Source organism: Micropterus dolomieu, linkage group LG20 (genome assembly GCF_021292245.1).
Source record: "Micropterus dolomieu isolate WLL.071019.BEF.003 ecotype Adirondacks linkage group LG20, ASM2129224v1, whole genome shotgun sequence".
NCBI lineage: Eukaryota > Metazoa > Chordata > Actinopteri > Centrarchiformes > Centrarchidae > Micropterus > Micropterus dolomieu.
This window is the reverse complement of record NC_060169.1, coordinates 19693891-19705576: the sequence shown is the minus strand read 5'-3', so window position 1 is coordinate 19705576 and position 11686 is coordinate 19693891. Positions and strand designations below refer to the sequence as shown.

Here is an 11686-nt window from a genome sequence, read left to right as displayed (position 1 = left end):
TTGAAGTAGTTCAGTTTTTATTAAGATATTTGAATGGATTCTGGTGTAGATTTCTCACATTTCTATCTGTCTCACTGTGCCCGCAGATGAATGATATTGTGGATGCATCCCAGTTGTCCACACGGGAGCTGCAGGAGCAGATTGATATTTATAAAGAGAAGAACCGTCGGGAGTTGACGGAGCTGCAGAGGCTTCTGAAGGAGCGAGGACAAGAGCTGGAGAAGTACCTACTGGCTACCACAACCCTGCAAGAAGAGGTACACTGGGCTATGTCAGCCTCATTTAACGTTAATGGGACAGAACTTCAACTGATGCTAGTTTTCAGGCTTTCAATTAGCTACTTGTGGGTTGATATGATCATGTACTGTCTATGCTTTTATTGTGTGTATTTTATGATATTAATGTTTTTGTTGTGAAGCACTTTGTGGCCCTATACCTGTGAAAGGTGCTATAGAAATAAACTTTTACTTACTTACTTACTTACTTAATGGGCACAGATTTGAATGCTGACACTGCTTTCATGGTGAGAGCGGTCAAGTCAAGGCCATCATTAGTCAGCCCAACCGAGCCCTCCCATGCAGAACAGCGGATGATGAGCCATTGTTGTGACTCAGTGAGTTTGACCCCCCTCGCACCAACATCATCCTCTCCTTTCAGAGAGCGATGTCACCACTTAGGTATTTCTGCTCCCTGCTGCCCTCTAAAACCCAAAACATAACATTAAAGTGAAGCAGTTGAGCCGAGTCAAGCCAGAGAAAATCTCTGTACTTTATTAAAAGTAATGTTTACGCACACAGTTGGAACTAAAAGGAAAATGTGGGAAGGGAAAGGGAGAATACCCTTATAATCCTTTGATGTGAGGCCATAACACCATATTGGTGAAACTTGTGACCACTCTGCATTGTTTACGTTAAAGCAATTTATCCTTGTCAGCACTTTGGAACATGACGGTTGTTTTTGTTGAAAGTAGAAATAGATTAATGTGAATAGTTTATGTTAGTGCTGGCTTATGTTGTTTTTGTTATCTCGCATCAACATTTATTTAACCAGGTGGGGCAGTTGAGATAAAATTTAAGGTTACTACACAGAAGCAGTTTATAGTTCAGTGAGATCAGAAATGCTACAGGACATTGTGAGAAATTATGTTGTTTGGGGAGGAAAGGGGCATAGCAGCAATGGAGTAATACAGATACCAGCACTTAAAAGATCACTGATTAGGAGATTGGCATCTATCTGCAACCTTCTGAGACCATGTGAGGCCATAGTGTCTGTGAATAAGATGTAACTGATTGTCACACTTCAGTGTCAGTTTTTCTGCTCAGTTCAGACCCAGAGGCACCAAATGTAAAAGAGTGATTATCTCTGAAGGTGCTTTCTTACTTTTTTGTAGGTGATGAACCAATGTTATGATACTGTCCTTCCACTAATTTTTAGCAAGAACACATTTCTATTTTCCAGAGCGTTAAACCAACTTAGAAACCTGACATTGTTTGTTTTTGGTGCTGTGAAACAATATTTAGTTTTGTGTTGTACCAACATGCACACTTGGACAAAACGTACCCAATGAGCACGGGGGTGATGTGAGACACATTTCTGCTGACTTCACAGGAAGGTAAAGATTGTTAGAGGTAATGTGCCAATTAATGAAGAGAAAAAGACGACCGTAAACAAGCCGATATAAACAATGCAGATTTAAAGAAAATTTTAAAAAGGGTTTGCAAATGTTATATGAGGTAGGAAATGCATTCAGCATGTTTGTTAGGCCTTAAGGATACACATAATTTACCCTAACTCTAGCCCTGTAAACAAAACCGTTTCAGTTTACAATGAAAACACCACTGGGTACCTTTTTTAATAGAGGTTTTGGCAGGCTGTGCCCTGAATTTAAGCTCAAGAGGCTTCCAAGCAAAGGAAAAAAAAGAAGAGTATTGACATTTCCTTCTCTGGCAGGACCTTTCTACTGGAACCTGTAGTCATTATGTTCAGTCCTTCAAAGTACAAGGTCAGCATCCTTATTTTCTGTCTGCATCCATGCTGATGTATCTTTGTCCAGCGGGTGCACAGGAAGAGGAGCATGTCAGCGTTGTGATATCATTGTTTTGAAAGCTGTGCCGGCAGGATTCACATCCTTCTCCTCCTCCTCCACCTCTCCTGAGAAACTGATTGCTCTGGACTGGGCCTAGTGAGTCCACTTTTCCAGCTGCTCTCAAATGCCCCGTCCGTCTCCACCCATGTGAACTTGGCAGACTATCAGTAAAATTACAAGTGTAGGCCACATAACATGCTTCTTCCTCAAAATTCTTTCTTTTCAAGAGAGACCTGGCCAAGAAGGCAGCATAAAAATAGCAGTAGCAGGTTTCACCCCCTAGATCTGTTTTGTTCATTTGTTATACAGTAATTTATTAATTTCCAAACGTGTTTTTTTGCTATTCAGGGCCTGAGAGAGGATGTGCGATTATCCTATTGCACCTATTACTAAGTCCTTGTATGCTCAGCTTTTGCTCCATGGCTTAAATTAGTACTTACTTAAGTATTTACATGATGAAATATGGAGCACTTCTGCACTAATGGCCAAATATTTGTTCTGGGTGAGAAATATGGGCAGATGATGAATTTTCATTGTCTTGGAATTAAGCAGTGGGGGCGATTTTCCAGCTGTGGGCGGTTGAATGAACACAGGGGAAAACACTAGCTGCACCGGATTCATTATTCACTCAGGGGAACCATATAATAATTTCCCTAAGCAGCAACTAAATTGTTGGTCATCGCAACAGCGGTAATACTTGATAAATAGCAAGATGATATATTGACAAAGGAGATGGACTTTAATACACTCTTACTACATGCTGAGGGTCCTTTTTAATGAGACACTGAACCCATGTTACACCAGTTCCACTGATCTTCAGGGATGAAATGTTATAAATAAATACACACACACACACACACCCACCTGATAGTAAGAAGGTTGTGGGTACGAACCTTGGTCGTCCCAGGCCTTTTTTGTGTGGAGTTTACATGTTCATCCCTGTGTCTGCCTGGTTTCTCTCAGGGTTCTCCCACCATCCAAAGACAATAAAAAATGTTTTATATCTATCAACAATTATCATGATAAATGTGAAATCATAATTTCTTTATACTTTAAAGGCTGAAAGTTGAAGAAACCAGATGGTTAATTGTGCTTTTATACTTTATGGTCAGAACATGACACTTGTCAGACAGTGGATCACTTCACAAATCTGAGGTAGAACATTCAAAACAATATTTTTCAAAAATTGTGCAGTACAAAAGAACATGTAGTCTAGGTATTTTTACAGGACAATCAAATGTGTTGGTGACAAACAATGAGGTGTTGAAATATGTTACGTTTTGTTTCAGTTGTCACACCAGGAGGAGGACCTCCGGAAGTGTCAGAGGGAACGAGATGACGCTGTGCTTAGAGAGAAGATGCTGGAGAAAAAGGTTCACGATCTGGAGGTGGAGGCTGAGACAAAGTCCCACACTAAAGAAGACAAAGCTCGACACATCAAACTCATGGAGGTACATAATGATAAAAGTTTTCTCATTAGTAGACATGAAGAGGTCAAATAATTGCAAAAGGCCTTTTGACAATCATGTAGCATACTCCGTAAACCTCAGAAAACAGATACAGATAACAACACTAACTGATCATACAGATGTAACCGTTTCGTTTGCAGGACAGGATCGCTCAGCTGGAGTTGGACCTGGCTGAGGAGCGTCAGAGTGGAGACCATCTGATGGACAGGATAGACCGAGGGAGAGAGCAGGTAAAATGCGCACGCACTCAATACATTCTTGTTATCTGAGCTCAGGTTTGTCAGTGACCTGCTGCCCATGTTCACTTAATTTCACACAGACGTGTCTCTCATTCCATCTCAACCGGTAAACGATATCCAGATCTCCTGTTGCCTTGTCTTCCACTTCTAACATCATGACCACAATTGCTAATCTCTGAATGAATCAGTTTCATCTCTCAAATATAGTCCCAAGAGTGTCAATTCACATGATTCACATTCAGGTTTATGGGTCATATGATTGCTCTCTCAGGTGTGTGTATGTGTGTGTGTGTCTTCACATATAATTTCCACAATTCCCAGTTTATTTCTGGTAAAATGAAGTGGATGGTTATTGCTTTGTAAGGTGATCTTGCATAATCATTCATGCTGGCAGCCTGCCAGCGGGTTCTAAGTGTGCCCATCCAATTTTTATGCATCAGCCACAAAAGACCCCTCTTAACGCTCTGCCCGAGCCAAAATATGCAACTTGCCAAATGTCTCAAGTTTTCAGGTTGCGGAGTTCACTTGGAAATTACGCTCAGTAACTTCATCTTGAGAACAAATCCAGTTCTTGTGCTTAAAGTCAGTTTTTATATCCTTGCAAGCAAATGCTCCACTTTTCCTCCCCCCTCTCCGATAAAGCTGCTGACGGAGGCACTGTGAAGTAAGATTTAGATAAAGTACATGTGCTTTTGGGATTGTTGTTTGTTCATGGGAGAGTGCTTACTAATCAGAGGGAGGCTGTTGATTCTGGAGTTTTAGAAATAACACTGCTTTATTGCAACCCTACTGGTTTTATTCTAATGTGTAGCACAGTCAGTTTCATGGCATTTTTGCAACCCTTTTCTATATGAACTGTGAAACTATGAGCTCTAAAGAGCTGTGACATTTGGCTTGGTGACAGGTTCCTCTCAGTCTGGACCTGACAGATTCAAAGGTTGTGACCAAAATTTGAAAATGAATGTGCATGGCGACATCAAGAGAGGCTTAGTGTTGAGGAGAGTATTTAAATCTCCTTAAATGGTTTCTCTTTAAAAAAAATAAAAAAATCCTGGCCAGGAGAAAAGAGTGGCATTGTGACAAAGTGGCATTGGTTCAGCATGAGGCTGAGGTCGGTTGTCAAGGCAACACTCGAGCTTTGTGTGGAGTAGGTTGAGTGCGAGTGGTGTGTGTTTGTGAGGGGAGACACACACACACACACGTGCATGTGGGTATGTGCTAGTGTGTGTGCTCTGATGTCTGTGGGGAGGAAGGGGGTGCGGGGTGCATGGTTATGGGGTGGTGGGGTTGCAGCAGAGGCAGCAGGAAGAACACCTGCGTCTCTCCTGGCACCAGGTGCTCCTCTCCTGTCTAAATGAGAGTAATCTCCCCTCTCCTCTCCTGCCGTCTTTCACAAAGCAGATTAGTTTCGCTGTATGTTCCAGTCTGCTGATTCAGCTCCCTCAAGCACTGTGCTGGGTGCACCAGTTATAGGGGCCATCGTTCATCAGAGCAGCCCACTGTCACCCACTAATTGGCATAAAATATCACCAATTCTAAGCTCCGCTCACAAAGAAAGAACCATCACTGCTGTATCGATCGGTTTTCATCCTCTCTTCTTTTGAAGTTGGCTATCACTGAGCAGTCGTGTTCATGCAGTAAGGCCACTCTGAGTGGATATGTGATGACAGCGGATTAGTATTAAAGGAATAGTTTGACATTTTGTGAAATGTGCTTATTTTGCTTTATTGCAGAGAGACGGATGAGAAGATCGATACCACTCTCAAATCTGTCTGTTAAATATAAGGCTAGTCGCCAGTTATCTTAGCTTAGCATAAAGAGACCGGGGACAGGGGGAATCAGCTAGCCTGGTAACAAAATCCACCTAACGGCACCTCTAAACTTACTATATTCACATATCCCAACTTGTCATTTTTAAACTTCAGTTTTTAGTACAAACGAGAACATGTTAATTTGTGACCTTTTAGAGGTGCTGGTTGGTGGATTGTGTTACCTTGGGACAGAGCCAGACTAGCTGTTTTCCTGTTTCCAGTCTTATGCTAGCCTAATCTAACCAGCTGTTGGTGGTAGCTTTGTTTTTTTGATCTCTCTGAAAGAAATCCAATAAGCATGTTGTTGTATAATCACACACACCTCCCATAAAAGTGTTGCCAAGTTTAAAAGGTGGTATTACTAAGAAACTAGTGGGATTGATTTGATTACAACCCCGTCTCACGGCGAGTTTACATGAAGAGCTCATCAAAAGGTGGAATGCAGCCAAACAAGAAAATCCAGCTCACCAATTAACTGAAGGCGTTTCAGCAGTAACTCCTTTTTTATTTAGCATTTTGACTGTGCACTGCAGTGGTTTCTGTTGTAAGCGAGACTCCAACGGCGTTTAGTGAGATAATCACTGTCATCAGACGTGTGTGACACTGTAGCAATGACACTGGACTCGGCTTGACAGGTGGAGCAGATGAGGAATGAACTCCTACAGGAGAGAGCTAGCAGACAGGACCTGGAGTGTGACAAGATGGCACTGGAGAGACAGGTACACACTCTGCTGTCTGGAGGAAAACAACTACACACAGTGTTAACTCTACAAACTCACAACAAAGCACCAACTCATTTCATTCATATGTCTTTTCATAATTTTCATTTGATCGTATCCATCCTCACATTAATGGCTACTTTGTATTTTTAATACACTGATATAGTTATGGTATATAAACAAACATATGCCCAGTTGTAAGCGCCTCACTGCTTGTCTCTTTGTGGTCTCTGTAGAACAAAGATCTGAAGAGCAGAGTGTCTCATCTAGAGGGCTCCCAGAAGTCCAACAAAGAGGGCCTGGTAGCCCAGCTGGAGGAACGCATACAGGAGCTGGAGGAGAGGCTGGAGGTGGAGGAAAGGTGAGATGAAGGCTTGCATTGGGAATAGGAATGAGGTGTGCTGAGGTGATGGAAGAGGAAAGCTTTAGGGGGAAGGCTGACTGAAAAGTAGAGAGGTTTATTATGTTGAGTACGACAGCCAGGTACTGACTTCTAGGTTTCAGCCAAAAGTTTAAGACACTGATGGATTTAGGCTACAACGTTATATAGGAGAACGGTGCACTTTTGTGAAGATAGCTAGCTTACTGATTTTAGATTATGTAGATCGACTATACAGTGATTTTTCTTATTCATAGGAGTCATCTGAATCAGGCTAATCAGACCTTGTAAAGAATCTGATGTGCTGCATCAAATGTACTGTTCATGTGTTTCAGGGAGCGTGCAAACCTGCAGCTAGTGAACCGCAGGCTGGAGAGGAAGGTAAAAGAGATGATGATGCAAAGTGAAGAAGAACATCACTCACTGCAAGATCAAAAGGACCAGGTATGTAATACAAACTCTCATGCTCAGACTAACAGTCATTAAACTCAGCTTACTACAGACCCTGAATTTAATAGTCTTACATCTGTCTGCCAGCCATGTAGTAAGATATTTGTTGATCTTTATTGAACCGCTTTAATCCTGCGTGTGTTTATTCTTCCTGAAGTTGAATCTGCGTCTGAAGGCCTTGAAACGGCAGATGGATGAGGCTGAGGAGGAGATTGACCGACTGGAGCACAGTAAGAAGAAGCTGCAGAGAGACCTGGATGAGCAACAGGAGGCCAACGAGCAGCTCCAGAGCCAGCTCAAAGCTCTGCGAAGTGAGATCAGGTAAAAGTCCAGTTGTCATTTTGTCATCCGTAACAGACAGAGTGATGCTTTAAAATAAGAAAAGGCTTAAGCTCAGTGTCCTCGTTACAATACTGTTGTGTCTCATCCAGGCGTAAGAGCACCTCTGCTCCGCTGCTCAACAATCTGGACGACGACGACGACGACGATGATGACATCAGCACCGATGGGGAGACGTACTTCAGCTCGTCATCGGGGTACAAGCGCTCCTCAAGTCAGGACAACATGTTGTCTACTTTCACTCTGTAAACGAACCCTGAGGTCAAGAATAAAGCTGCTTTATATGCATGACTGTTGGACCAAATGGCCGGCGATCCTTGCCAAGTGCTTTTGAACAAACCTGTAGATATTACACTAAAACATATCTCAAACCTGTAGATATATCACATCTAAAACATATTTCTCTTGGATATTAATTCTGGGTAGAATCTCGATGTCCATAAATTCACTCAGTATTATTTGAGCAGCTCTGAGATTAATGGATGAAATCATAAAAGTTTTGATATGTCGGCCTGTCACGTAGGAATTAAATGTACATACTGTTTAATTTGGTCATTTTTCTTTCCCACATGAAGTCTCGTGTAGATTTGTTCTTTTCTGAGTGGATTTTCCTTTGTTAACAAATGGATTACACATGCTTGTCAATGATTATCCTAGCATTAGTAAACTTGAGAACGCACTCTTTAATGCACTGTACAGCAACGCAACCAGTAACCTACTGCCTTTGTGAACAAGTTATCCCTTACCTTTTTATGTCTATCAAATATGTTTACATATAGTATCTGAACATAAATGTTTGTATGACTCGGTCAAATAAAATATATTTACGTTTTTGTTTTGTTTTTTTAAGAATGAAGATCAAATCCGAATATATGAAGTGAGAATTGCCAGGAGATAGATAGATATATATAATTTTTATTTTTTTTTTATATTAAATATACATAATCCTGGCCCAGTGAGGGTTTTAGGAAACAGAAAATGAGGGACTTCGTACACATCCATTTTTATACTGTTTTATATGGTTTGACGACAAGTAATTATCCATGAAAATATTATCCACAGGCATTAATTGTTGTTTTCACAGGTTACTCCAAATATTAGTGACATTGCAGTATTGTTTATACATCTACTGGAAAAGGCCGCTTCATGCAATCATGTGGAATACCTAAATTAACTTTTCTTTAGTCTTTTCTGTGATTGTTGTTTCCAAAATCAGACTTCTAGCAGTTACAGCACTGAACAAAGCCACACATCAAAACCATTTCATCTCCGAAGACATGAAACTGGAAACACTTTGATGAACACTTCTGAACATGGTTTGAGTCTTTGTTTAACCTCATACACGTATTTTTATTCTGCCACCCTGTACATAAGGCCCTGCAATGCCTGTAACAGAACATGTGCGGGACTCCTTTAATTTTCCTTGAACTGAATGAGGGAATTTCTTCAGATGAGATAAACTGACCGTTGATGTTTTTGCTACACTGTAATGATTTGCACTCTCTGTTGGCTGATGTCTGACGCCTGCAGAGGGAGAGTGGATTGAGATGAATTTCTGCCACTACCTCTCTGTACACAATTGTATGTTCATAAATCCTGCTGAGACAAATAAAGTTATACAGTACTCTATTACATGCCTTTTTCTTTTTGCATAATTCCTGGCAACTGATTTTAACATTTAAAAATCCCCTCCAGACACATTTTAATACATATAAAAATACATTCTTAAAATTACATTGTATATACTTCATCATTCAAAAAGGTATCTATTAACAAATATGCAAATATTCGTTGATTACAAAATTTAGATTTTATTAGTTTTGACCAAATTGGATGAAGTATTGAGATCTTTAGTAAAAGCATTAATAGAATATTGTGAAAATACTCCATTACAAGTAAAATTCCTCAAGTAAAAGCACTATCAGCAAACAGTAGTTAGTATATCAAAAGTAAAAGCGCTCATTATGAAGAGCGGCCCTTTACAGTGTTTCAATATATAACACATTTATCTAACTCTAATTTGTATAATATAATTATATAACATATGTATGCAGTATTTTAATGTAAGCTGATTAAGGTGGATCTGATGTTAACTTTTTAAATGAGGATGTGTTTCCTTCTTATATGAGAATATGAGAATTTTGAAAGAAGACAGAATAAGGGATCACTGCTTTAGTATCAAGAAAAATGCCACCTTGTTCTAGAAAAATCATAAAACTGTTAAACAAATTTAAACAGGTTGAAGTTCTAAAAAGAAAATGCGACTTTTAGGACTCAATAATACAAACAAATTAGTTGATAAGATGACATTTTTATGCAAATATCTCAAGCACTCAGATCAATGAAATGGAGTAAAAAGTACAGTGAAAAAGTGCAATATTTCTTAAGTATAAATTGTAGTAAGTAAGGTACAAGTACCTCAAAATTGCACTTACAGTACTTGAGTAAATGTACTTTCGACCACTGGTTTTGACTGAGATAATTTGATCAGTCTAGTATCCAGTGATCACTGACTTCACTCTTCCTCCGATAAAATCTCTGTGGGGTCAAAGCAGCTGTGTCAATAGCAGCTCTTTAAATTTAATTTCATGCTCAGCGGGTCAGTTTTCCTTCTGGAAGAAATGAAACTTTGACCTCCTTCAGTCAAAAAATAAAAGAATGATTCCTGCTGTGGAGTTATGGCACATAGTTGAAAGTATATGGCTTTGTAATTATACACACACTGTAGAGATCTGTTTTTCTTTAATATTAAAGGGTGTGTTTCTGTTGATCAGTGTCGAAAAAGCCACATTCAGTCTATTTCAATTTAATTATTTTTAAATAATAAAATATGTAAACTGGGGCTGCAGACGTCCTGGTGGAAAAACTTTGTTTAGGTTTGTATCTACAGCTTACTACAGCAGAACAAGGAGGTAAATAGAGTGGGCTTTCTTACTCTTACTGGCTGACGGGCTATTGTTGGCAGGGCATGACCTTCATTTGTTGCTATTCTGTGTGGAACAAACAAATCAACCTTTTGAATGCCACAGTATTATCTCTCCCTCTCTTGTGCCAAGCCAAGCAGTAAACTAATAGGGCCTGCAGGCTGGACAGCTTCAGAGGGAGACGTTATGTATTGCTTAACAAGGTGGTCATTCTTGAGATTCCTTTATGTGCTTGAGTGACTTCAATTGGAGTGACTGCTGAGAAATAAAGAGATAGACAGCGGAGTTGTTTTGGAGAGAAGTGTGGGTGTTTACAAAGTGAAGCGGTACATTTAGAGTTTTGAAAAAGCTACTCCTCTTCACTCATGGCTAGGGAACATACAAGTTTTACAAGTCTAGAAACAACTGGGTGTAGTTGGGCAGAAAAAATAAAAACATGACTTCAGTGGAAATGTCACAGTGCCATGCTGCCCCCTAGCTGTAATAAGGGTAAATATACCAAGTGTCATGGTTTTGGTTCTCTAGGTGAATTTTTTTTTTTTTAAAGGTGAAAGTAGAAATAATAGATAACAGATAATATTAATAAAATAGAGATCTGAACTTTATTTCATCAGTAAACTGAGGTTAGACAAATAATGTGAATTTGTACATTTAGAGTCACTATCAATGGTAATGCCTATGTCTGTGGGTCATTGCTAGTCTACTGGTATGGTATTAATTACAAGTATTAATAATGAAACGGTAAACAAGGAAGGGTTTGTAAGTGGGAGTGGCGGCTGGTTTTTATCACCAAGCTGACCTGTCAGACCTCTGCAGACCCAGAGGGGACATAAAGGGAGTGTGGGTGGGGGCAGGACTCCTCAAACAACGCACGTAACTCCCAAACACTTTCATCTTGATGATGAGTACCTTAACTTTTGTGAGCAATTATGATTCATGACTGGTTTACTAGATATAGATAGACGAGCTGTAGATCAACACCCACAAAGCTTTAAAACGAGTTGAACGCCTCAGGCCGTCAATGCCTCAGCACAGCAGGACAAACCTGCTTTCAGAATTTGTGTGTAGCAGAAGTCTCTTGCTACAGGTAACCCCAGTACAGACGCCGACTTATCTCGTCCAACCAGTGATTTATTTCACACCGCACACATATACAGTCATTCCCCCCTCTGTCCCTCCAGGCAGTCCTCCGCCGTTCACACGAGCGAGCAACACAAAATCTTCCCATGTACAGCCTCACTGGCTGTTCTTCATATCACGGCAGGCAGCA

General features: G+C 40.2%; 1 protein-coding gene across 1 annotated transcript in view; it reads left to right on the top strand.

Moving 5' to 3' along the window:
• The window catches only part of cgnl1 (cingulin-like 1), a 31326-nt gene extending 22205 nt beyond the window's left edge, over positions 1 to 9121 (top strand). Inside the window, exons 13-20 of the mRNA XM_046031922.1 lie at positions 3376 to 3537; positions 3696 to 3785; positions 6241 to 6324; positions 6561 to 6685; positions 7039 to 7147; positions 7311 to 7474; positions 7585 to 7853; positions 7889 to 9121. Of these exons, the coding sequence (XP_045887878.1) occupies positions 3376 to 3537; positions 3696 to 3785; positions 6241 to 6324; positions 6561 to 6685; positions 7039 to 7147; positions 7311 to 7474; positions 7585 to 7741 (891 nt within the window). The 3' untranslated portion in view covers positions 7742 to 7853; positions 7889 to 9121. The remainder of the gene's footprint in view (positions 1 to 3375; positions 3538 to 3695; positions 3786 to 6240; positions 6325 to 6560; positions 6686 to 7038; positions 7148 to 7310; positions 7475 to 7584; positions 7854 to 7888) is intronic.
• Positions 9122 to 11686: the final 2565 nt, after the last annotated feature.